General features: G+C 35.0%; 3 protein-coding genes and 1 pseudogene across 4 annotated transcripts; 1 reads left to right on the top strand and 3 right to left on the bottom strand.

Annotated features, from left to right (window-relative positions):
• Window positions 1-486: 486 nt before the first annotated feature.
• On the bottom strand, window positions 487-5,402 carry LOC125846965 (E3 ubiquitin-protein ligase RING1-like). Its single transcript, XM_049526680.1, has 2 exons — window positions 4,389-5,402; window positions 487-879 (listed from the first exon to the last, which is right to left on the bottom strand). Exon 1 carries the CDS (start codon window positions 5,361-5,363, stop codon window positions 4,389-4,391), a length of 975 nt encoding a protein of 324 aa, XP_049382637.1. The 5' UTR covers window positions 5,364-5,402; the 3' UTR covers window positions 487-879.
• A 3,787-nt stretch (window positions 5,403-9,189) lies between these two features.
• LOC125846961 (uncharacterized) lies at window positions 9,190-22,179 on the top strand. Of its 2 annotated transcripts, XM_049526675.1 has the most exons (6): window positions 9,190-9,328; window positions 13,251-14,120; window positions 14,241-14,300; window positions 14,872-15,249; window positions 16,185-16,260; window positions 21,832-21,936. In XM_049526675.1, exons 2-5 carry the CDS (start codon window positions 13,497-13,499, stop codon window positions 16,257-16,259), a joined length of 1,137 nt encoding a protein of 378 aa, XP_049382632.1. In that variant the 5' UTR covers window positions 9,190-9,328; window positions 13,251-13,496; the 3' UTR covers window position 16,260; window positions 21,832-21,936. The 2 variants fall into 2 exon arrangements, with proteins under 2 accessions (XP_049382632.1, XP_049382633.1); XM_049526676.1 differs by lacking the exon at window positions 16,185-16,260 and having other exon boundaries at window positions 21,832-22,179.
• Window positions 21,070-21,767, bottom strand: LOC125846972 (disease resistance protein RPP13-like; annotated as a pseudogene).
• Window positions 22,180-26,515: 4,336 nt separating the features above from the next.
• Window positions 26,516-27,935, bottom strand: LOC125846999 (probable disease resistance RPP8-like protein 2). Its single transcript, XM_049526715.1, has 2 exons — window positions 27,911-27,935; window positions 26,516-27,825 (listed from the first exon to the last, which is right to left on the bottom strand). The coding sequence occupies exons 1-2, from the start codon at window positions 27,933-27,935 to the stop codon at window positions 26,516-26,518; spliced, it is 1,335 nt and encodes a 444-aa protein (XP_049382672.1).

Raw genomic sequence — 27,935 nt, 5'->3', positions numbered from 1 at the left:
CTAGACCCAGGAGACTCGCAGCTATCATAGGCATAAACACTCCACTTATCCACAAGCCCCATAGAGATAGGCGCGAGCCAAGAGCTAACCTTAGAAGGCTGGCGCTCTTGAGCTGAGCCCTTATGCAGTAAGAGTGAATCCAATGTAACATTCTCAATGTAGACACTAATGAGAGAATTGCTTCTACCAAAGTTGTGTTGGTAGAAGCATATTTTTGCAAGTATGCTTCTAACAGATAGTAAAGTACACTGCAAAAATGGGCTTTGAGTTTCCCACTTGCAATACTTGAGAAGACGCACACAGAAGTGCTCTTTTCCTCTCTTTATGTCTGTGCTTCTGGCCACGCTTAATGGGTGGAGAGCTACAGAAACATTCGAAAAATATTTACCAGCAGGGTAGTGTAATTGATAGCATCATCATAGTTAGAAGGGGTTTAGCAGACGAGACTCAAGAGTCCAGGCGCATAGCATAAATGATATGAAATCCAATGCATTTTGAATGCCATAACCACACAATATAACAAAGCCTACTCCAACCACTATCATCATAGGCATTTTGATGAGAAAAATATGTAGCAAAGAAATTCATCAACTATAGCAGCACAGAGATCGATCAAAACAATAATGTCAGATCAACTGCACAAGGATTAAAACAATCTGCAAAATTTGCGATTGATGAAGCATAAATGAAAACTTTGGACATCTGATGCAAAAGGTTCAGACAAAAATCTTGTAATACTATCTGGGGTTTGTGTAGACCCTGTATCTACGTTTAAGGGATGAAACCTAATCCTTTACCTTTGTAGCATTTTCTAATTATCTACCCAACAACTCCTCCAACTTTGTCATGCATGATACAAGCTGCAAGCAAGGATACCACCTGTAAAACAGAGAAATCATTAATGATCAAATTCGACAAGGATTTAACACATGGCAAATCGTTTCCCAGGAATATGATACAAAATATATTTCAAAGTGGTATACCATGTTTGTATATACAAAATCAAACACAAATTTGTAACATCTCTGGATATCAGCAACGAACGTAGGAAAGAGTTGACAATTGAAGTGTATGTAACATCTCTGGATAAAGAGCATGAAATATTACCTAATTACTTACAAGACAAAGATCAAGAAGTTGTACCATTTCTTTTCATCAGAGAAAATACTACATTGATGTTTACAGTACGATGTAGGTGTGATACGTACATCAAGAATGAGCAAAAGGCAAAAGTGTGTCCTATTTCACCCTAAGGACTAAGGAATCTAGCAAGAAGCGGAACTACTTTTGGACTATTTACAATCTAATGCAACATTTTCAACTACTTCTCAAAAGCATCCAGAAGGAAGATCAGCAGAGTAATTGAGTAACATCGTTCATGGAGTCCTTAAAATTGAAAGGGAGATTAGATATGATAAATTGGCTATACCAATTTGTTTATTGATTCAACTAGCTTAACCCACCCAAATTTAGTCCAACCCGCCTATTTGACCCATATAAAACTTTAGAGTTCAATGGTGAAACATCATTAAAAAACATCACAAACCAAATAACAGCAAAGTGCACAAAATGAAGAAGACCAACAAGATGTACAATCTCGCAACTAAGAGCTCAACAAAGGCATAAGTTGCAATAACTCTACCATCAATAACCTTGGAAATACATGGGAAACTCGATCCTTTGACTAAAGAAGGCTGATTCCCCTAGGCAATTAAAGGGCTATGTATTTTGCTAGGGCTCATAAACCCTTCCTTTCATTTATCAATAGGGCCCTGCCCTAGTCAGTCACTTTTCTGGGCCTTCTACGGATAAAAATACCGGGATAACCTCCTCTTTCCAACATTTGACCAATTTTAAAGATTTGGTCCCTTGTTTCCAGAAATGGCATAATACACATTTTGATGGCTAAGTATTTGTATGTACATATAAAGACAAATGCAAATAATTTCATACAAATAGAACATGTATTATGTTGTAAATGCCCTTGTAGTTGCACAAATATCAACATACAAGCCTAAATAAATTACTAGTTCTGCCACTGAACGTTATCTGCAAAGACATTTCACAACTCCATATGCAGTTCAAAATCCCACATATAGAGTGAGAAAGTTTGTCTCAGCAATTTATAGTAGTTGCGCTCTAAGTCGCTCGGACTCGGGTGCGGGTGCAGATCTAGAGGTCTATATGACCTAAATTTTAAGTTCGGGGATACAGATCCATGTGTGGATACGGGGTGTGGGGATTTGGCTAAACATAGAGTTATAAAACCTAAATAATGAGATATTATGTGGAAAACTCGAGGAGTAAATAATGATCAAGAGGAGAATCTTGGAATGAGATAAAAGAAAAGGGACAAAAATCATTGAATCTCTCCAAAATTTCTCCCTCTCCCTCGAATTTGGTCAGAGTACCCAAAACCAGTTGACCAGATCAGGTACGTATCCCACACCCAAACCCACGCTCATGTTGTGTTGACATGGGTTCGGTACCGAAAGTGAAGAGTCCAAGCAACTTAGGTTGCGCTCACTTGACATATCTACATGTGTTGATAACTTTATTAGTTGGTCTATACATAGAATACAAGCATATATGGGATTAATCATCACACTATTCCATAAGGGGAAGCCCCAAAGTCAAAAGTTGAAAGATCATTTTACCCATTAAAAACTATCCCAATAATGTTCTTGTACAAAATGTAATCACACAATATATTTTCACAATTAAGGCTACTCCATTAAATATGAACATTTTGCATGATAAATGAGAGAGTTAAATTATATATTGTGGAACGTGTGTGCAAGTGTATCTATACGACTAAAGAGGATGGTAAATGTATTCAATTAATGTACATAAAACGGGGAAAAAGATTTTTTTTGGGACATGGAAAACTGGGAAAAAGATATTTTATAATTAAAAATGATAGTAATGTCTCTTCCTATCCTTGATATACTCTTTAAATAAAGTGCAAATTTGAAAGAAAGAAAAAAGGTTCCGTTAATCTATCTTCAAAAGTAAATGAACACAGGGACAGACCCACGTGTAGTGTATCAGGTGCTCGAGCCCCCATTGCCCCCGATGAGAATTTTGTATATATATAAGGAAAATCTGTAAAACTAATATAATCTATTCGCGAGCAGACAAAAACCAGAAGTTCTTATGGGTGCTTTGGTTCTAGAGTTGAAATAAGAGTGCACTGATGGGTTTTGTCGAGGGTTCGAATCCTGGTAGGTGCTAACTATTTATCTTTTTTTGTTGGAAAAAAGGAAACAGAACTACTTCATACGCATACTTTTAACTGCTGATTTTTTTTTGCTCATTTTTTCTTTATTGTTTCCAATTATGTATTTGTCTTTCATTTACTAACTAAACTATAAAAACATTACAACGCTTCTAGAAAGAAACCCTTCTAGGCTAGCAACTTTATGGTAAAGAAAACGAGCACCCGCCATCTTCAAATCCTGGATCTCCACTGAATGAACAGGCTATCATCATAATTCTATTATTTAAGTTGATTAAGTGGGAATTACAATCTAAGCAGAATGCCCATAAAAATGTACGGTCATTTTCCCCTTCAAATTTTGTGCAACTCATCACATAAATATTGTAATCTTAATGAAATCATTTTAAAATGTTTATATTAATTAGCATGGTTGCACATGTCCGAAGACTAGTGAAAATATAAAACTGAAGAAACAGAACTGTTGTTAAACACATCTCCAATTAGTCTTCAGGTCATTTAATAGCAAACACCTCATCGGGTTTACGTAAGGACCGGCTATACACTCTGAACATGGAACATAGAAGTGGACCTAAATCGAGGCAGTGAATATAACTGAACTCAACAATTTCAGAATTAGGCACAGCTGATTGATTAAAATGTCTCATGAACACAATTAGGGACATTCCGACTACCTATTAAATTGCAGAACAGTAGTTAATCCACTTCCTAATCTAGAATTCCTTAAATTTACCAGAACCTTGGGTATATCAACTCCTAAAGTCAAGTGTATAAACTTCAGCTTTGATCAGCAAGTACAACAACTACAACATACCCAGTGTAGTCCCATACAGTGGGGTATGGGGAGGTTAGAGTGTACGCAAACCTTACCTCTACCTCAGAGATGAGGTAGATAGGCCGTTTCAGATAGACCCCCGGCTCAAGGCAAAATAGTACAATCGACACAACAAAGTAACAAAACAACAAGTAGGAACATAATAGTACTACAACAAAGTAATACTACAAACAAACTACACGAAATAATAGATAGTCACAAAAATCGATGAACAAGTACAATTATAGCTTTGATCAGCAAGTCACGTGTATAAATTTGAATCAAATGAACTGAACAATCAAATATTCAAGACGATTACGGTTTGTATATCTCTACCTAATTAGACTCCCTGTTCCGCTGCCCACGAGTCTCTGATCCTCCCTGGCTAGATGATGATCCAAAACTCCCCAAAGGCCATGGCAATGATATTGTAGTAAACCTTCTCCCTGATTCCCCACTTCCAGAAGAAGAACCACCCCCGCTTGAGTCTCCATCATTGTCTCTTTGCCTGTTCTCGTTCTCGTTCTCAGGATCATCCGTTGGCAACTCATAGCGACAAACTGGGCAAGAACTGTGCAACTCAAGCCACGGGACAATACAATCCTTATGATAAACATGTTTACAAGGCATCTGTTTCACATCTAACCCCATCTCAAAATCATCCTTACAAACAGCACACTGTGCCAGTTCAGAACGCATCAATTCCTCATCAACTTTGATGGTAGGGAGCCCCTCCACCGCTGATCTCGACGCGGGAGGAGTCCCATATCGGTTCGGATCATTTTCTGCTAAATTCTGGATCAATTGCTCAAACCCGGGTCCGATGAAATAGTCCCCAAAATTCGCCGGCAATTGGAACCCACTACCCCCGTTACCCCCCTCGATAACGAACTCGAAACTAGCCCCATTTGCTCTTAGAGCGGCCAGATGAGTCTGAAGAAACTCAAATGGGTTGAAATCATCAGACCCGGAGGACGTTTGTCTAGGGTTTCGGTTTGAGTTGAAAATAGCAGTGTATGGGGAAACACGAGAACCGGTGGTAAGAGCAGAATGCGGACGAGAACCGGTGGTAGGATCAGAACGCGAACGAGAACCCATGAGTAAACTACTCAACAAGACCGAATTGGGGAAGTTCGGAAACATTTCCGGTTCAGGGTCCGGCTCTTCGTATTCTTCGACGAAATCACTGTTGCAAGTAGGGCAGAAGAGATCGCCTGTAGCAGAAGGGGTAATGGTGACGTTGTTACTGCATTTGTGGCAGAAATACAGCGCTGCGCCGCCGTCAGCGACGGTGATTCCGGCGGAAGACATTTTGATTCTCAGAACAAAATAGAAATGAAAGAATATAGGGCGGTTGAAGAGTCAAAATATATAGATATATATAAAAAAAATAAAAAATTGCAAAACCTATTATAATTTATTATTATTTTTTTAAAAAAAGGTCAAATATTTTCATTGATTATATGTCTTTTCATAGTAGTAATTTTTTTCTCAGTATGTACTATATATTTAACATCTTTCTTTATTTATATTATTTATGAAACAATCAAAGTCAAGCACCAATCTAAATCCAAATGTTAATAGTTTAGATTAAATCATATCAAGTCAAGCACCAATCTCTAAATTCGAATCTTTATAAAATGATATGTATTTTCTTCAATATAAAATAATATGTAATAATAAGCATTCAAACAATTTAATCCAAATGGTAAAAAGAAATTAGGACGTGTAAATGGCAAACAGATGAGAGTAGTATTTTTAACAACTTGTTGGGATGCTTATTACGTAATCGTTTTATAATGGAGAAAATATAAAATGATTCTTAAATTCGTTTAACGAAACCTACTTTAATATTTTAATTTTATGAACATTTTTTAATTAAAATAACTTTCAAGTGAATTAAATATTACCTTGATAATTGACGTGATTTAAAAAAAAAAACTTGCTCCATATAAATAGCAAAAAATTGAAGTTGAAACACTAGTGATTCCCCTTTTGTCTTCTTTCGACTTGTTTCATCCCCTCTTTGTTTTCATTCCCATCTTTATCAAATTTAAGATCTCTTTTTTTAATAAATAAAAACTTTAACAGAAAAATAATTAAAAATGAGTATAATATATTTATTTATCCTGAAATTTTCCATTTGAGGGTAATAATTATAGAAAAATAGTGCCTTCGAACTATGAGAATAACATTTTGGGAAAAATCTTTATGAGTACTAAACAAAAAATTGAAGGGAATTTACAAAAATGAATAGAGACTGAATTTGTTCACGATTAAATGTATGGTCAATGTATTGTTGAGTTAGCGTTTATGTGTCGTGCGTGCATATCATTATCCAATCATAAAACTAATATTTTGCATATAATATATATGAAAAGGGGTCAATCTATCCTTTAACTATTCAAAATAGAGCAAATACCATTCAACTATATTTTGGTTCAAAACTATCATTTTCGTCTTACTATTGGTTCACTTCTACTCTTCAATTTAACGGAATAAGATGTGGCATTCAATGTGTCAATTATAATGTCACATAAACGTTCACCTAAGCACACCCACCCCACCCCACTAAACGATCCAACCTTTCCCTTCATTTCCACCATGGACTCCATAAACAATAATTTCTCCGACAGTATTTTAGTTGCACCAAACTTCATTTTCTTAGCCAAGATTTTCCCATCCCCGCTACGCCATTCCTGTCTTTTCCTTCGTTACCACACTCTCAAAATCCTTCTCACTTTGGTCAACCTTTTATCTTATGTCAATAGCGCTAAGATTGCCTAAAATTGTTCAATAACAATTGCTCTTCTTCTTCAAAAACTCTACTGGACAAGTATGGATTTCTCCGACAGAGAGTTCAATTGGGTTTGTTAAAATCAACAACTTGACCTTTAGTGAACAATCATCTCACTGTTCATGGAATCAATGGTGTATTGGACCATCAATCTCGTCTTGATCACACAATCAGAGCATTAAGGAGAAGACGATTCACTATTGTTGCTAGTGCATTAACCATCAAACGGCCAGAGTTGTTAAGTTTGACTTCTGTTTCTATTATTTAGCTTCTGATATAGTTTTGTTCTCACAACTTGATGGATCTTGTTATGATTGTCGTCATCATGTTGTTCTCCGACGGTGCCGTTTTGGGGATCTTGCTAGAAATGCCAAGGATACTATGATTTTTCAAATTATCTGCTTGATTCTGACAACTTTGTGCCTTCTCTATCGTCGACGACAATGGACATCCTTTATCCGGATGAAATAAATAACGAATTTACCACCATGTTCTGTCAACATCTCCGGTGATAGGTGATTCATTATTCGGATGAGATAATTAATTGTTATAACCTATAACTCCAGTGTTCAGTCTCGTTCGCCGGAGAGAATGGGGTTCCGCTATGATAATGAATGTTTTGACATGAGTGTTCAATCTCTTGGGCCTTTTAACGAGTGGGGATGGATCTGCTTAGGTGGACGTTTATGTGGCATTATAATTTACACATTGGATGCCACATCTTATTCCGTTAAAAGAAAGGGTAAACGTGATCCAATAGTAAGACGTGAAGGATAGTTTTGAGACAAGATATAGTTAAAGGGTATATTTGCTCTATTTCAAATAGTTGAAGGGTAGTTTTGGCCCTTTTCCATAATAAATAAGATAATATGATAATATTTTATTAACTTAAAAGTTATTCAAGGATATTTAAGTGCTTGTGTAGTTACAATGTAAAATATAAACATTTAAGATTCATTTTTATGTATTTTCTCTTTTATAATATATTTATTATATAATAAAATCTAAGTAACATTTAAAACAAATATTATACTTTTAGGGGTCGTTTGGTTACTGTATAAGATACATCTTATTCATGTATAAAAAGTTGCATTAGCTTTACTATGTTGGGTGAAAGTTTTGTATTAGGTATAAAAGCCACATAACTCATACCATGTTTAGTTGGTAAGAATTTAAATGCTGTATAAAAGTTATTAATGTATTAATTTATACGGTGTTTGGTTGCATTTTTTGTAATCCTACATAATTAATACCAACATAACTTATGAGAGAATCTATGTATAAAGTTATGCATGGTAGAAGGTGGAATACGTTATGTGGGTATTAGTAATACATGTATTAAAATGATAAATTGCATATTTACCTTATTAATTAATTTATTTTTTTAATTGGAGACTTTACTCTTTTCCTATCTACGTTTGTTGTTTTTATTTCTTTTTATATATTAACCATTTTCATTTCTTTTATTTTATTTTATTTATTAATTGGAAACTTTACTGTTTTCCTATCTACGTTTGTTGTTTTTATTTCTTTTTATATACTTACAATTTTTATTTATTTATGCAAATATAAATATTTTCTTAATATTAGAAATTTGATTGTATATTTTTGACGGTACATATGCTAATAAAATATTAGCATTATATATTATTCAATATATTCCACATTTTATTAGCATGTATTATTATTTTGTAAATAATATATATTAATAATTTACAACAAGTTTAATATTCAATAGTTAATAATTCATGTATTGTAATCTATATAACTAAATAATACCTACATAATTGATATCCGCATAGCTAATATCCGCATAATTAAACCCAACATAACTAAACCTTGCATAACTAAACCCTGTATAACTAATACCTGCATAACTCTAACCAGTAACCAAACGACTCCTTATTTCACGACCTAAAGTGAAATATTCTAAAATTAAACTTTATACTATATTTGATCAACAAGTATAAATTTATTTACTTGTAAATAATATTATATAAATTTAATATCAAACTTAATTTTAGAATATTTCACTTTATCTCTTGAAATAAAAGTATAATACTTCCTCTGTCCCTATTACTTGTTCACTTTTAAATTGACACACCTATTAAGAAAATAATTATTGATACAATGAAATTATCATTTTATCCTATTAATTATGAAGTGATTGAATTAAAAATTTAAGATTTTCAAGAAATTGTACCTTTTTCAAAATAATTAATTGATGGTATAATATGTATAATTATTTTATCTTTTCTTGATTTGTCAAAATGGACAAGTAATTAGAAATGACTATAAAAGAAAAAGTGGATAAGTAATTATGGACCGAGAGAGTATGTGATTTAGTTGTTAGTTAGATATATTCCCTGATACAATTGATTTCGAGTGTGAAGCAAAGAGATTATGAGATTTCTTCTCCGATTTGGAAGAATCGGAAGCTGCCGGTCGCCCATAATCCGTGGATTTTCACCTATTTGAGGTAAGAATCGAACCCCCAAACTGTGAATTTAGCTTATAATCTTCTTATGTATGAAGTACAATTGAATTAGGGATGAAATTGTGATAGGATAACTTTGGTAATTGTGGGTTTTCATTTCATGCATATTTAATTGGGTTTTGTTGTCTAATTAATATGCCCAACCTTGATGTAAAAATTATTGTCAGAAATCAAGTGAAAGTTCCATTGATGAGCTGAATTGAGCTTCCATTGAAGCTTGAAGAGAGAATTAAAAGAAAATATCTTTTGCGTCTGATTAGAAGTTCAAAAATGAGTGGAGCCAGGGGCTTTAGAGGTGAAGACGGGGAGCTTTAATTGAAGTAGGGGGAGAGGTCCTCCTTTTATCGTCAAGTGGCTTTCACTCATCATAGAGAGTTAGATTGTGTTAGTTCTCATCACGAGGATTAGGCCAACAGGAATTGCAAAAGCTAGGCTATTGCAATTCTCGGCTAAGAGTCTGTTTGGATCGACTTATTTTAAGTGCTTTTAAGTTCAAATTGTTTAAGAACTTTTTTAGTATTTGGGTAAATTAAAAAACTACTTATAAGCATTTGATTTTAAGCTAAGATGATAATTAATAAGTCAAAAGCCAAAAGTCAATCCAAAAAGGCTATGAGATATATACACACAACACCGACTAGCTAATTAGTTATAGAAAATGATGAAAATACCCTTCCTAACTAATTACCTAACTAATCAATCTCAACACCCCTCATATTGGAGAGGAAGAATTCACTTCCAGCTTGCCAAGAATGGCAATGTGCTTTATCCCCGTTAAGGAGTTAGTGAATACATCAGCGAACTGTTCAATAGTTGAGATATGGTGAAGGGTAATGATCCCATCCTGCAGATTGTTTCTAACAAAATGACTATCTACCTGTATGTGTTTTGTATGCTCATGAAAAACATGAAATCTGGCTATATGAACTGTTGTTTTGGCTATCATAATACACAGGAGTAGGAGTGATGCAAGGAACATTGAGTTTTGTGAATACTCTTCTGAGTTTTGTGAATACTCTTCTGGGAGCTTGCATGAATTGACTTAAGAATTGAACACTGTATGCTATATCCAATCCGGTATTAGTGAGGAAGTTGAGTTTCCCCACCAATTTCCTATAATAAATAGGATCACTGTGTAAAGGACCCTCAATTGCCTTCAGTTTGAGGTTGCACTCTAGTGGAGCTGCCACTGCAGTATATGACATACAATTAAACTCCTTCAACAAAACTGGTGAATTTCGTTTGGGAGATTATCACACCATCCTCCCTGTAGAACAATTGAAAACCTAGGAAATAATGTAGCTGTCCCAGATCCTCAGTTTTGAACACATCATGTAAGAACGCCTTCAGGCTGTTGATTTCTGTCAGATCTGTTCCTTAAGTACTATGTCATCTACAAACACTGCCACAAAACTGATAAGGTGGCAAACTTTTTGTGAAAAGTGAGTAGTATTCAACTGAATGTGCAAATCGAGTATAAAGTTTCTGTTAGCTTATCATACCATTGTCTACTTTGCCTGTTTTAAGCCATACAAAGTTTTTTTGAGTCTGCACACTAGTCAGGGAGCATCTACCTGCAAATCTTGAGGAGCATCCATGTAGACTTCTCCATGCAAGTTTCCATGGGGGAATGCATTATTGACATCTAGGTGATAAAGCTTCCATCCTTGTTTGACAGCACACTGATTAAAGTCTTGACAGTGGTCAAGATGATCATTGGTGAAAATGTTTCAGTGTAGTCAATTCCTGCTGGCTGAGTGTACCCTTTGCCCACCAACCTAGCCTTGAACCTCTCTACACTTCCATGTGCGCTGTGTTTGATCTTGTAAACCCACCTACAACCTATTGCCTTCTTTCCTGCAGGTAGATTTACTTAATCCCAAGTTTGGTTAGCATATAAAGCCTAAAATTACCGTGTCATGGTTGCTTGCCATGCAGGATTCATAGCTGCTCACTCATAGGAATTAGGTTCTCTATCATGAGAAATGTTTTGCATAACCTGCTGGCTATCAGGATCCAGTGAGATGAGGGGAATTTGTTCAGTGTTGGTGAAAAGGGCACTGAGAGATGGAGATGGTTCTTAGACCTGGTCTTTCAGAAGGGGAAGATAATAGACAAATTCCTTCAAATGAGATGGGGTATTGTGGATCCTAGAGGATCCTAGGTGCAGGTATGTCTAAGTGGCTAATAGAAGTGGATGGTGGCAAGGACTTATCAAGGAAGGATGATCGATGAGGTTGATGGGATGATAGACTTTGATCAGCAAGTAAAGGAGCATCATTGGTAGGACGGGTAGTGTGAAGTGTCAATCTGTTCTATAGACACAAGAGGAGCAGTAACATAAGGTGGAGTGCTCTTGGTGTGCAATTGACATTCATCTAAAGTCTGTAACTCTGTATAACAATGATATCACACATAGCTGTGGTCTTACAAGTATCACACACATTATTAGACAAATATTCATAGGTTGAGAAAATGCAACAGGAACATAAAGTGAAACATGACATGACTCAGTGAATTGGCACTTTGTGCTGAGAAAGTAATATTATGAAGTTGGGTTTGATGTCTAAACTATGTGTTGCCTTATGGATTCATTTGACGAATTGAGCAATTTGCCGGGAATTGCTGGACCTGAACTGTGACATTTTTTTTTTCCTTCACAAAAAATATGATTTTGGAAGTTTTATTGTTAACCGTGAGCATCTGCGTTCTATGGATTTTAATTTCTTTTCTCATCTCAAAGAAATCAAAACAAGATATAAGAAAAAGAGAGCAAAACAATAGAAACACTTCAATGCAGCTTCAAAACTTTTTTTTTGGGTATTCAGGATCTACGAGACATGTACTTGACTGCCTCTTGTGAAAAACTGACGTGTGACATCTTCTTTCTGTTCTGTTAGTATTTTGTAGTGATATTTAGTGTCATTTCTGCCATTGATGCAATCTTGATATTAATTACTAGCATGAAATGAATGTGACACAGCATTTAAGTAGACGGAAGAGGGATTAAAGAGGGAGCCATCTGGTTAGCTTAAAGAAGGCCCTATTTCGAAAACATTTAAACAGTTTTGCTCTTTAGTGTGTGTTCATCGGAACTGGGGGTTATCCATGATGTTTTCCAACTGGCTGAGTTTCTCCATATCGAGCAATTAATAGTCTTAAGTTTATCAAGTTAGTTATCCGGGGAGATAATCAGATTCAACAGTAACATATTACATAAAGCATTATCTTAAATGCGGATAAGCAAGATAACATACCGCAGAACAATTAATTCACATTAACACCATCATTTATGTATAGAATGCCAAAAACAATTCTCTTCAAACCAATTCCACACACTAAAAAAACCAAAAACAAAAAGAAATTAAACACTAAAAAACCAAACCAAACAAACAAAAAACTGAATGTTGACATTAACTCTCTTTGGCAGCCCTGAAATAATTAGTAAAGCGGCAGAAGCCTGATTAATGCTTCTACAGTCCAACTTCATCTATGCAAATGTCTTCAAGTGCTTGTCGAAAATGGATAAATAAAAGACAGCTTCTTTTCCTGTTTTACCCAAATTGTAAGACACTGTTTAATATAATAACTAGTATTCAATAAAAACGAAAAGATTTATCAATTATCTAAAATAATGATTAACTATAATGTTCAAGACATTATAGTTACAATCTATTTTTTTTTTATAGATTAGGTGGGGAAGCTACAATCTTCAAAAATGTTACACATAGTTTTGAAAATTTAATAATTTCTCTTCAAAGTTATATATGTTATTACTACTTATTCTTGTGTGCTTACCGGTACCCGCTTCATAAGGACTTCCTATGATAAAAGCCCAAAGTTTGTGGTTGATGCTTAATCATCGGAAAGGGGATTTATTTTCTCCTTTTGTTTACTTTTATAGGGCGCACTTTGAGGAAGGTGAGTGCACAAATTCGTTATTCTTTTTACTGGAAAAATATGTCTCGAGATGATGGAAATTGCGTCCCTTTACCACTACGTATAAGCTGGTCAAGCTGATTGAGTTGTTTTTGGTACAGCTTTTAGCTTGAATATTCTGAGTGTCCTCCTTTCTCTCGACTGAGTAGCTTTTATTCTACAAGAAATTCATCTGCTAGAGTAGTTCTGCAAAAGAAAATTAATCAAAATAATGGATGGTCGGGTTGTTCTTGACAAGGGTGGAACAAGGCAGTTGCCTCAGTGGATGTTTGCTACATCTGCTGCTGATCAAGTAAAGGAAAAAGTCAAAACTAATAAAGTAGACAATAATAATACTACAGAGGAGGAGATTGTCACTCAGAGGCAGAAAAACAGAAGGATTAAGGATAAAAAGGAGACATTCACTGAGGAGTCATCCACTCAGCTTCCAATATGCCAAACAACAAAAAGAAGCAGAAGAAAGTTAAACCTACCAAATGATGATTGTAATGATGAAAGCGCTTTAATGGGGAGTGAATGTGACAACAAGCAGGTAAATGGTGATGGAGCGGTTCCTATGTTGAGGAGACAGAAACAGAAAACGAAGAATTCCAAGACTGAGGGAGTTGCTGAGATGGAAGAGTCAACAACAAAAGCAAGTGATAGAAGCGGCTTAAGGAAGAGAAAATGTAGCAGGGTGAAGGAAAATTCTAGTGAAGCTGGCCCTAGTTTAAGGAGGCTGAAACAGAAAACAAAGAATTCCAGGAATGAGAATTGTGCTGATGTTGAAGAGTCAACACCAAAAACAGATGATGAGGATTTGACTGTTGAAGATCTAATGCACATAGCGGAAGAGGTGACCTCTTTAGTTCTCTTGAGGTTTCCTAAACAATTCTTCAAATTTATCATCTAAAGTAATGATCACATTTGGCCAGAAATGTGGTATCTCAGATTTTTTTACTGTTCATTTTTGCAGTATGCTGGTGATGCTGATGAAGATTTGACCGTTGAAGATTTAATGAGAATTGCTAAGGAGGTGATCATTGATATCTAAATCTTATTAATTTTGAAACATCTGAATCATTTACTAAAGCTTTTATTGCTATTAAATATGGGAGGCACTACTTCGCTTTCTATTTAAAATATGGAAACAAGTTATTAATCTGTGGCATTTGAATGATTTGTAAAAAATATGTGGTGTCTTGAGTATTGTCGTACTTTTATGTGGGAGAGGGAGGGGGCTAATCTCCTCTTCTCTTCTTCTCCTTATTTGTAGTATTAGTTAGTATTCATGTAGTATCTTATTCTTTAAATTTTACTACTACCTGTTGCTTCATTTGCTTTGTTTATCTTGCTATTTTGTTCTCATTATTTCCCTTTCAAACATGCTTTGATTACACTTCTTTTGAGCCGAGGGTAGGGGTGGGTAAGGTCTATGTACATCTTACCCTCCCCAGACCCCACTTGTGGGATTACATCGGGTAAGAAGTTGTTGTTGTTTATGGTGTCTAAGTGCTCTTGTTGTTTGGTATAAAAAATTGATACTTCGACTTTTGTTGTAAATATGAGAATTATTGGCTGTTATCGTATTTTTCATTTCCTGGCAGTACGTGAATGAGAATGAGCAAGCTACATCAGGCAAAGGAAAAAGTGGTCCAATGGAGGATGCTATTTCCATGTCAATAGGCTCATTAAGTGAAGTTGACAATCAATCTTTGAGAGGAGAAACAAATTCTGATTGTATTTCAATTCAAGAGAGAACAATTGAAGATGCTCCTCCTAAGCTTAACATGTCCGAGAATCCGACTCAAGACATGTTAGATTTGTTTCTTGGTCCCCTGTTGAAGAAAACTCACGAGGAGAAGAGAGTTGAACTGGTCAGAGAAGAAATGAGTTTAGTTCGTGATCTGAACAAGAAAACCCGAAGTAATCCTTCTGAGGATCGACCAGTTATGGTAAAGAAGAAAAGCAGTCTCAAGGACAAGGTATCACTATTTCTTGATTAATACTACTGAAGGTAGTTAGGTAGAATATTTGGAAGAATAATTTTAGTTAAGTATCTGAATAAAATTTACGTTCACTTAAACATTTACTTGTCTGCTTATAAATCCCATGAGAAAATATCTTTATTTGTAGATTCTTCATACTAGTTTTCTCTCTGTCTCATCATTGTACAGAAATTATGAGAACTTGATATCCAGTTATATAAAGAAGTAATATTTTTCCTTGGAAATGAATGGACTTGAAAGAAAGAATCCTCAATAGCTGTGTATTATTTTTTGTCAACTATACCTACCAAAATGTTATGTCAGAGTTAGCAACTATATCAAAAAGGCATAATACATAAACAAACTTAACCTCAACTGGCAAGTAAACACTCAACTTTGAGAGTGCACGTATAGACACCTCAACTTGGTCCTAACTAGCAACTAAACACTCCAACTTGTCCTTCCTGTGTCTCGTGGACACCCGACGCTGACGTGACACATAAATTTTGAAGGTGGCTAGACGATCATTCTGTAAGTTGGAGTGTTCAACTAACACAGTGGAGACGAGTTTAGGTGTCTAGACACTTGCCAGTTGAGATCAAGTTTGAGTGTCTATTTATGTATTTTGCCTATAAAAAATATACCAAAAATATAAATGATATAGTCATTCTAGGAATCTAAATGACATAGTGAAAGATTTTAAACAATTTAGATGGCAAATTTAACTATTATCTTCATTCATCAAATTGAGAACAATAATAATCAACATACAAAAGTTATCTTTATTCTCTCTCTGCAACAAAGAGTGCATTCCTCCCCTCTACTTTAATTGTAGAATTATATAAGATGAATCGATCTAATATATATATATGAATGAACTAGAACAAAATCTTTTCTTGTATCAACACCCTCAAATATGGGGCTTCTTCCAGGATCGAGGACCAGTGAGTACACTGAAATTCATATTTCTCGAAAGAACTATAATTCATGGATTTTCACCTATATGAGGTAAGAATCGAACCCCCAACTGTGAATTTCGCTTATAATCTTCTTATGTATGAAGTACAATTGAGTTAGGGATGAAATTGTGATATGATAACTTAAGTAATTGTGGGTTTTCATTTCAAGCATATTTAATTGGGTTTTGTTGTCTAATTTATATGCCCAACCTTGGTGTAAAAATTATTGTCAGAAATCAAGTGAAAGCTCCATTGATGAGCTGAATTGAGCTTCCATTGAAGCTTGAAGAGAGAATTGAAAGAAATATCTTTCGCATCTGATTAGAAGTTCAAAAATGAGTGGAGCGAGGGGCTTTAATTGTAGTACTGGTGGAGCTCCTCTCCTTATAGTTAAGTGGCTTTCACTTCTCATAGAGAGTTAGAAGCGTCAATTCTCATAACAAGGCTTAGAGCTTTAAGCACTTTTTCTAGTGTTTGGGTAAATTAAAATAGTGCTTATAAGCATTTGATTTTAAGCTCAAATGATAAAAAATAAGTCAAAAGCCAAAAGTCAATCCAAACAGGCTCTAAGATATATATATACACACACACACAACACTGTGTAGCTAATTAGTTATGGAAATGACAAAAATACCCTTCCTAACTAACTAACTGACTTGAACCTTCTAACTAATTAAATACCACTGTTGATAGCTGATACAAGACTACCACTACCACCAACTAACTAACTAATCAATCTCAACATCCCCTTCAAGTTGGAGGGGAAGAATTCACTGCCAACTTGCCTAGAATGGCAATGTGCTTGATCCCTGTTAAGGATTGGTGAATACATCAACTAACTGTTCAGTAGTTGAGATATCGTGAAGAGTAATGATCCCATCCTGCAGATTATTTCTAACAAAGTGACAATCTACCTCTATGTGTTTTGCACACTTATGAAAAAATATGATTTCTGGCTATATGAATTGCTGCTTGGCAATCACAGTATCTGTTAGGAGTAATGCAAGGAACATTGAGTTTTGTGAATACTCTTCTGAGCCAAATTAACTCTCCAACCTCTATTCTGATAGACCTCTACTCTGCCTCAGCAGAAGAAAGGGAGATTGTAGCTTGTTTCTTGGATTTCCAACTGATAGGATTGTTGCCAAGCATCATATTATAACCACTAACTAACCTTCTAGAATCTGGTATCTGGCCAGGAGGCTTAATCTGAGGTAGGGTAAGCTCTTAGACTAAAATCAGGAGGTTTTGACATGAAAATTTCCAGGGTAGTATCAGTCTTCAAATATCGAGAACATGCATTGCAACTTTGAGGTCTCTGGGATCTTGCATAAATTAACTTGAGAGTCACAAAGTATTCGTGGTTTTCATGGTCTGCACAATCTCCATGAGAAGAACAATTAACGGACTGAGAATTAGAGTGAGAACAGACTCCTTTTATTATCTGAATGAGAAGCATTTATAGATGAGCAAAAATTGGATGGGGTATAAGTCTGTAACTATGTGTAACATTGATATCACACTTAGCAGTGGTCTTACAAGTATCACACACATTATTAGATAGACAAGTGTTCATACGTTGAGAAAAAGCAACAGGAACAGAAAGTGAAACATGACATGACACAGCAAATTGGCACCTTTATGATGCAGAAAAGGTATATTATGAAGTTGGGTTTTGATGTCTAAACTATGTGTTGCTTTATGGATTCGTTTGATGAATTGAGTAATTTGCTGGAAATTACTGGAGGTGAACTGTGACATTTTTTTCCTTCATAAAAAATATGATTTAGAAGTTTTATTGTTAACCATGAGCATCTACATTATATGGATTTTAATTTCTTCTCATCTCAAAGAAACCAAAACAAGATACAAGAAAAAGAGAGCAAGACAATAGAAGACACTTTAATGCAGCTTCAAAACTTTTTTTGCTATTCAGGATCTAAGAGATATGTACTTTGTCAACTGCCTCTTGTGAAAAACTGATGTGTGTCATCGTCTTTCTGTTTTTTTATTCTGTAGTGGAATTTAGTGTCAGTTCTGCCATGATGCAATCTTGATATTAATTACTAGCGTGAAATGAATGTGATGCAGCATTTAAGTAGACAGAAGAAGGATCAAAGAGGGATCCATCTGGTTAGCTTAAAGAAGTCCCTATATCGAATCATTTAGACAGTTATGCTCTTTAGGGTGTTCATCGGAAGTGGTAGTTATCCACCATGTTTTCCAACTTGTAGAGTTTCTCCATATCGAGCTGTTAATAGTCTTTAAGTTCATCAAGTTAGTTGTCTGGGGAGATAATCAGATTCAACAGTAACATGTTACATAAAACATTATCTTATATGTGGATAAGCAAGATAACATACTGCAGAAAAATTAATTAACACATTAACAACATCATTTATGCATTGAATCCCAAAAACAATTCTCTTCAAACCAAATCCATACACTAAAAAAGCCAAAAATGAAAAGACATTAAGCACTAAAAAACCAAACCAAACAAACAAAAAACTGAATGTTGAGATTAACTCTCTCTAGCAGCAGTGAAATAATCAGTGAAGTGGCAGAAGCCTGATTAATGCTTCTGCAATCCAACTTCATCTATGCAAATGTCTTCAAGTGCTCGTCAAAAATGGATTAATAAAAGACAGCTTCTTCTCCTGTTTTACCCAAATTGTCAAAAACAAAAGATTTATCAATTATCTAAAATAATGGTTAACTATAATGTTCAAGGCATTATCATGTGTCAACCAAATAACAGATTGGCAATAAAACTCAATGTGCTTTTGGTACGAAGAAAGTCATTTTCGAGGAAATTATTTGTCGTATTAGCTTACCAAATCATTTACCATCAAAATGGGGAAAATTTCCATACTAGTTGCTCCAACTCACACAAAACATTTTTACTGATCTATTAGTAATCAAAAATTTCATCAAGAAACTCTCTGATTTGCTAATATTATTACTCTATTAGTTTTTAATATATATATATATATTTTTTTTTTTTTCTCACTGATTAAACACCGAGAACATTTTCGAAGGAAATAGTTCCCATAACAGTCATTCTGTAAGAAAAAACATTCCATGAGAAATGACTTATGTCATACAAAAGGCACTGCCAGTCGTATTTATTTATATACAGAAAATTACTTATAGTTGATTTTCAGGCAACTGATAATGTAAAGATTCTTTAAATCCTTATACACACTAATGTAAAACAAAGCATCTTATTCAACTGTTTTTATTTATTATTTATATAAAAAAAGATAAATCAATAAAGCTATATAAAACTAGTGAGGAGAAGGAATTAAAGAAATGTTCAATGGGGATCGGGATTTATTACCTCTACGATTATCTAATTAAGACGGTCTCTCTTCAACGTCTCCACGTCTTTCATTCTCTCTGGAATCTCATGTAGCTTTGGACAACGACTGATAGCAAAACCTTTAATATGAGGCATGGCACTTGTGGCTAAATGCCATCTTTCTAAGTTCTCAAGACAATCAAGACGAAGGATCTCCAGTTGACTGAAGCTATTATCGCTGCAGGTAATTTCTTTTCCTCCGTAAGCTCTAAACAAATCGAGATTCCTTAGATTTGGCAGCATCCCTAGAGTAGGCATGGGATCTTCTGTGAGTTCTGAGCTAGAAAGGATCATCATTATGATGGAATTTGGAAATTGGTCCGACAGAGGCAGTTTCTCTATTCTCCCTTGTAACCACAATTTGTGGAGCTTTTGACAAGAATAAAGAAATTCAAGGGCTGGGAATGATTCACAATCTTTACACAACAATTTGAGAGAGCTAAGGTTTTTCAAGCTACTAATGTTGTTTAGGGAGTAAGTTTTGGTAATATCATGCATGCTTAGTTCTCGAAGATTGACTAAATCAACAGGGTCAACATCTTTCCACTGATCACAATGGATGGCTTTAAGAACTTGAAGACTAATGAGTTTGCTTATAAGTTTCAGAGGTTTTGAATACAAAGCAACTAAATGTCTTAGATTTATTAGGTCTCGTGGGGTAGTTGGCAAAAGTATCCATAGTCATTGACAAGAAGTGTCTGTAAATTCTTGAGGTTGCCAATGGAAGAGGGAAGATCATGGATACCTCTCAATCTTAAGAACTTGAGGTGGTACAAACTTCCTATGGCATCAGGTACTATAGACATATTGTCAACACGCATCTCCAAGTACAATACATATAGATGTTGGAACACATTACGGAACTTTATAGGACCCATATTTAAAAAATCCGGATCAAGGAACATAAGTGACCTCAACTTCAAGTTAGAAAGATCAAGTGCGAGATACCTTTGTCCTTGACTATGAATGGCATGTCTGAGACACAAGGAGGATATAGAGTGCTTTCTTGGATCATAAATGTCAAAAAAGTTTACCTCCAATGCTTTTTGTACGGCAAGATCGCGAAGTAGATCATGAATCCTACATTTACTAATTTTTTCCCAAAATGTTCGTACCACTTGTATCAAGCTTCGACTTATCAGTTCATTCAAGAAGCCTTCAGCAACATCCTCCATGATTTCTTCTCCTGTTGGTATGAATCCTTCAGCCATCCACAATCATAATATGTGATCAACATGGACCTCATGATCTTCTGGAATAATACCAAAGTACAGGAAACACTTCTTGAGCGCAGTTGGCAAATCGTTGTAGCTCAATGATAGTATGTAGGAGATTTCAATAGAGTCGTCTTTAATGTGCTGCCAAAGGTGGTCCTTCACCTTTTGCCATTCTTCGAACCCCCTTTTATGTGAAAGTAGGCCACTTAATACAACAATTGCAAGAGGTAAACCTCCACACCTGTCCACCATATCCTTAGCTAACCTTTCCATTGCTGAGACCATTGCCTGAACATCTAGTAGTTTCCTACAAAAGAGATCCCAACTTTCTTCTTGGCTCAGGAACCGAAGTCTATAGACAAAACCTTTGTTATCTGCTCTTTCAGCGACATCTTCTTTGCGCGTGGTAATAACAACTCTGCTGCCATTCTTGCTGTCTGGAAATGCTCGTTTTAGACTTTCCCATGCTTCTCTATGCCATAAATCATCGACCACCACAAGGTATTTGGGTTCTTTTAAAAGATCACGAAGGTAAATTTCTAGTTCTCTTTCCGTCATCTTTTCCAACAAATCTAGAGTTTCCTTGGTGCAACCTTTGATGGATTTTATGATATTCCTAAGGAGATCCATGGTGTTGTACTCTTGAGAAACACATATCCAAGCAAGTGTATGGAATCTATTGACTATATTAGGACTGATGTATAGGTTTCTCGCAAGAGTGGTCTTACCTAATCCACCCATACCATAAATGGAGATGACGCTTCGGCGAGGCTCTGCTTTGAGAAGTTCAGCTAGCAATGTTTCTACAACATCCTGATAGCCAACGAAAATGTTATCCTGGTCATCATCCACATATGAGGTAGTTCTCCTCAATGTTCTAACCATGTCAGACTGATTGTTTGGGCGATAACTTGGCCCTTCTCCTGCATCATTGATATCTCTAATACCATATGTCTCTCATTTGCGAGAGATATCCATGATTCGATGCTTGAGTGATTGGATCTCCTTTCTGACGTTGTAGAATTTTGTCTGCTTTCTGCAGATGCAAATGCAAGCTTTCAGACGATTACCTTTACTAGCCTCAAAGCTATAAGTCTCCAATATAGGAATGGCGTCATTAGCAACAGAGTTGATCTCAAACACCCATTGTTGAACTCTTTGATCTACAACTTGCTTTTGTTCTGCATCTTTAAGGAAAGACTGCATGAAGAACAGCTCATTTCGCAGCCACCGCACATCCTGTCTGAGACTTGTACGCAGTTAAGCTTCCTGTCTGAGACTTGCTGCCAGAAGAAGTTTGACTCAAGAGTTAAGTATATTTTAGTTTACTTTTCTGCTCTTGATTAATTAGTAAAAGAATTATTAGTGTGGAATAATATTAACAACTACATTATTAGTACACATTCCCAGAAAATTTAAAATTGGTTTGGTTGGTGCACATGACTCAGATCCCACTTAGTGGGATTTTTCTGGATATGCTGTTAGTAGTTCAACAATTTCCTCGTCCAACCTACTGCCATCGTCCACCATTAATTACATACCACCATTTGGCATCTACAACCATTATTTATTAAGAATTATAATAAATATTTTAAAGTATAACATATTTATAAAATTTATATAAATATAATATCACTTTGGTTTGATTTTGATATGCTTTTTCTTAAGTTCTGACTAAACTAAATTAATTATGATCGAATTTTTTTTCTTCGATACCAAACCAGGTTCTTGATTGAGTTTCTTTTTCTTGATTTGATTCAATCTAATCAAATAAGCACTTCAACTTTGAGAGTGTACATCTAGACATCTCAATTTGGTCTTAATTGACAATTAAACACTTCAATTTGTCCTCATTGTGTCTAATGAACACCTGGCGTTGACGTGACACATAAGTTTTGAATTAGGTGCCTAGAGGATCATTTTGTAAGTTAGAGTGCTCAATTGATAGTTTGAATATGAGACTCGATAAATTAGGATACTTTAGGTGTATCTTTCACCATCAACTGCTTAATTAATAATAGAACAATATTGATAGTGATGATTCATATAACCGATTGTCAACCCTCAATATTTTTTAGGATTGAGACTTAAGGGTGTGTTTGGTATGGAGGAAATTGTTTTCTAACTTATTTTCTCATGTTTGATTGATGAGTGAATTTTTTTTCCGAGTGTTTGGTTGGTGAATGAAAAACATTTTTCAGAAAAAAAAACTTTTATTTTGGCTAGAGATAAGGAAATACATTTTAGGAAAATAGTTTCTGATCTGAAAATCAACTTTGATAACTGATCCAGGACTTGACCTCGACTCCCAACCTAGGACTTGACATTGACCTTGACCCTGATCTTTAACTCGATGATTGTTTCGGGTCTCGATCTCGACACCTAACGCGAGATCCAAACCAAGATTCACCTCAACACTCAATGTGAAACCTGACCCCGACACTTGACCCAACTTCCAAAATCGAGATTTGATCCCAACTCCCTATCAAGGACTTGACTTTCAAATCGGAATTCAACCACAATACCCTACCACGACAACTGATCCGAGACTCAAATCCGTCAACTGACCTGGGACTAGGTCTCGACTCTTGACTCAAAACCTGACTCTGACACTCAATTTGGAACCCCACACCGACACCTAACTCGGGAATAAGCCCCGACATCCAATCCAAGATTCAACCTCGAATCCTGACTTGGGATTCGACACCAAAATCAGAATTTGGCTTAGATCCATCTCCTGAGTCAGGTCTCGAATCGAGGTCAAGAGTCGGGTCCCGAATCAAGAATCTGGAGTCAGATCCTGAATTTGTATTGAGAATAACTTGAGACTTGAGTTAGGGTGAAAAGTTGAGGTGTGAGGTTGAAAAAGAGTTTTGAAAAACGTTTTCCTAATTTTCTGGAGGTAAGTCATTTTTCTTAAATTTGAGGAAAACAAGTTGATTTGGAAAATATTTTCCTTCATACCAAATACATTGTCAGTTGGTTCGAAAACAAGTTATGCTGGAATTAGTTATGTCGGATAAATTTTTATTGCTTCTTTGATTTGATATTCAAAATAATATGCATTGCTTAATTTTTAAGAATAAGTTGTTTGTCTCCACCTTATTTTTTTTTATATTTTCTTTGCAAGTTTTAGTTATTCATTCTTAAAAATAACATTTACATCTTATTTAGATTAAATATTTTTGTGTGTACATTATGTTGCAAAGATGTCTATTGTGATTCATGATGTCTCACCTATTGGGGATGATAGACCATCACTATACTTCTCCACAAATTTTTAGAAGATTGAATCTTGCCGTAGAGAGAAATCAAGTTGCAACGTTTGACGAAATTTTGTTTTGTATAATAGGGTATAAAATTATACATTACTAGTTAAATCATCCGCGCCACGCACGAGAATTTAATATCACGGGATTTATAAAATAATACTTAAAACATATCCGTCACTAAAATTAAAACATTATATTATCTTATATACAAGATTACGTAGTAACAAATATTAATAATGTAAAGGAAGATGATAATTATAACATCTTATCGCTTATCCTTCAATCAATCATCTTTAATTTGATTTTATAATTTATCCTTTTGCTTCCAAGAAGTGTTACTATTTGATATTTTTGGGGAATCAAATGAACATCAACCGGAGATATTAAATTTTCTAATAAATAAATAATCGTTGGTGAAGGGATAAATAAATTTTAAATGACTGAAAAAGTGAATAAATATTCTAATTCTAACTTGTAGAAAGTTCAGTCCTACCGTTTGCTTTACATCTATCATTTTAATTTTCCCATTTAAATGTATCATAAGTAATTATTAAAATGAAAAATTAAAGGGAGAATGTATCATATGGGACAATAATTCAACTTATTATATATACTTGAAAGGGAAAATATTACATAAAACTATTCAGTTTATTTGGGTGTTTTTAAAAAAATCAACACACCAGAGTATGAAGTTCAATTTGAAACTACAATTTCAGTATAGAAAACTTGCGTGAATACTCAATTAACGTGTGTTATTTAATCTGTACTAACAATAACTTTGCAGTAACATAAACAACAAAGTTTAAAACAAACATACCAGGATCTGTAACAATAGAATGAAACAAACTGGCAAAAATTGAGTCCATTAAATGCATAGTATTTCCTTAAGAAAACAATTCCCCTCTAGTACCCGAGGTTTAAAGGAATAGATCCTCTCAGGATAGAACAATTCTATTCACCAGTGTATTGATACAAAAACAATATTTAATTGTGCAGAAGAAGAAGAAGTTCAAAATTTTCGTTGTTTTAAAATGAGAGGAAATCCCTCTATTTATAGATAACAAAGGGTAGTGTGAATAAATATTTATTGTGGCTTATCGGAAATGTCACATCTCTTTGGAAAAGTTACAACCCTTCGGAAAGGGCACAACCTTTCATAAAAGTCACAGGTTTTTATAAAAGTCGCAACTCTTCATAAAAGTCACAACTTTTCATGAAAGGGGAAGGCTAGTTTTGTAAGTAAATAAATTAAAAGGGAATCCTGGTTTGTGATAGCACCACGTAGGCGGGCCTAGGGTTCTCTTATATATATATGATTCTATATATGTGTATAAATACCTCTATGATTTCGTATAATATTGTGTATAAATATTGTATATCAAGTTTTACAATATTTTTGGGGAAAATGCATAAGTACGCCCCAGCCTATGCCCCAAATCCCCGGGACACACCTAACATTTACTAAGGTTCTATTACCCCCCCAAACTTATTTTATATATAGTATTCTACCCCTTTACTGCCTACGTGGCACTATCCTTGAAAAAATTGTCAACACACCCACAAGATAGTGCCACGTAGGCCGAAAAGGGGTAGAAAATTATATATAAAATAAGTTCAGGGGGGTAATAGGACCTTAGTAAAGGTTAGGTGTGTCTCAGGGATTTTGAGCATAGGCTGGGGGTACTTATGCATTTTCCCATATTTTTGTAAAAAAGAAATATAAAAGTTTCGTATATTATTGTATACTAGATGTATATTAATTAAATAATCACAATCATTTTTGCATACAATCCCCCTCCCCCCTCTCCCCCCCTAAAAAAAAGAAAAGAAAAATCTCTTACAACCAATTCCACACACTAAAAAAAAAAAGAAGCCAAAAACCAAAAAAATCCTCATTTTTGCATAAAGTGACGGAAACTTGATTGATGCTTGGACAACCCATCTTCATCAAGTTGAATGTATTCAAGTGACAGCTTCAACTCCTGTTTAACAAAAATATTATTATTTATATAAAAAAGAAAAAAAAAATGAAGGATTGGGATGTGTTTGTATATTTACCTTTCCTATTATCATATAAGACTTCATTTATGTTTGAAATGCTTCACGTCTTTCATTCTCTCAGGAATCTCCTTCAGGTTTGGACAATGATTGATACCAAGATCTTTAATGAGAGGCATGGCATTTGTGCCTAAATGCCATCTTTCTAAGTTCTCAAGAAAATAAAGATCAAGGAACTCTAGTTGACTGAAGCTGTAATCACTGCACATTATTTCTTCTCCTTCATAAGCTGCTTCTAATAATTCATAAATGTCAAAGAAGTTTACCTCCAATGCCTTTTGTATCGCAAGATCACGAAGTAAATCATGAACCTTANTAACAAAAATATTATTATTTATATAAAAAAGAAAAAAAATGAAGGATTGGAATGTGTTTGTATATTTACCTTTCCTATTATCATATAAGACTTCGTATATGTTTGAAATGCTTCACGTGTTTCATTCTCTCTGGAATCTCCTTCAGCTTTTGACAATTATAGATAGAAAGATCTTTAATGAGAGGCATGGCATTTGTGCCTAAATGCCATCTTTCTAAGTTGTCAAGATAATTAAGATGAAGGAGCTCTAGTTGACTGAAGCTGTAATCACTGCACATTATTTCTTCTCCTTCATAAGCTCTGGACAAGTGGAGATTCCTTAGGTTTGGCAACATTCCCAAAATAGGCATCGGATCTTTTGTCAGTCTTGACTGCCAAATAACTATCATTGTGATGGAATCTGGAAACACAGGCAGTTTCTCTAATCTCCCACCTAACGACAATTTCTGGAGCTTTTCACAACCATTAACAAATTCAAGGGATGGGAATGGATTTGTATATTGTCGACCAAATGAAATATGCAATCTGAGAGTGTTAAGGTTTTTCAAGCTGCTAATGTTGTTTAGGGAGTAAGAATTGTATATATTAGTCATCTCTAATTCTCGAAGATTGACTAAATCAACTGGGTCAACATCTTTCCACTGATCACAATCAACGCGAAGAACTTGAAGACTAGTGAGTTTGCTTATACCTGCCAGAGGTTTAGAATATGGAACAACTAAATGTCTTAAATTTATTAGGTCAGCTGTTTCGGGGGGTAAATGGCAAAAGAATTTGTCCATATTGACAACAACAAGTGTCTGTAAATTCTTGAGTTTGCCGATGGAGGAGGGAATATTACGGACACCTCTCAAGCTTAACAACTTGAGGTTGTTCAAACTCCCTATGACATCAGGTATAACTTCACCATAATCAATATCCAAGTACAACACATATATATGTCGGAACACATCTATAAGTAGGAACACATTAAAATAATGTGGATCAAAGTACATAATTGACCTCAACTTCGAGTTAGAACGATGAAGTGATGAGAGGTACCTTTTTCCTTCACTATGAATGGCTTGTCTGATACATGAAGTGGATTTCAAGTTCTTTCTTGGATCATAAATGTCAAAGAAGTTTACCTCCAATGCCTTTTGTATGGCAAGATCACGAAGTAAATCATGAACCTTACATTTAGTAACTTTTTCCCAAAATGTATCCACCACTTGAACCAAGCTTCGTCTTATCAGCTCATTCAAGAAGCCTTCAGCGACATCCTCCATTCTTTCTTCTCCTCTTGGTATGATGAAACCCTCTGCCATCCACAACCACATTATGTCGTCAGCATCGATCACTCGATCTTCTGGAAAAACACCAAAGTAGAGAAAACACTTCTTGAGCGCAGCTGACAAATCGTTGAAGCTTAATGATAGTATGTAGGAGATTTCAATAGAGTCTTCTTCAATGTCCTTCCAAAGGCAGTCTTTCACGTTTTGCCATTTGTCTAGCCCCCAT

Source organism: Solanum stenotomum, chromosome 12 (assembly GCF_019186545.1).
Source record: "Solanum stenotomum isolate F172 chromosome 12, ASM1918654v1, whole genome shotgun sequence".
NCBI lineage: Eukaryota > Viridiplantae > Streptophyta > Magnoliopsida > Solanales > Solanaceae > Solanum > Solanum stenotomum.
This window is presented reverse-complemented; position numbering and strand designations above follow the sequence as displayed.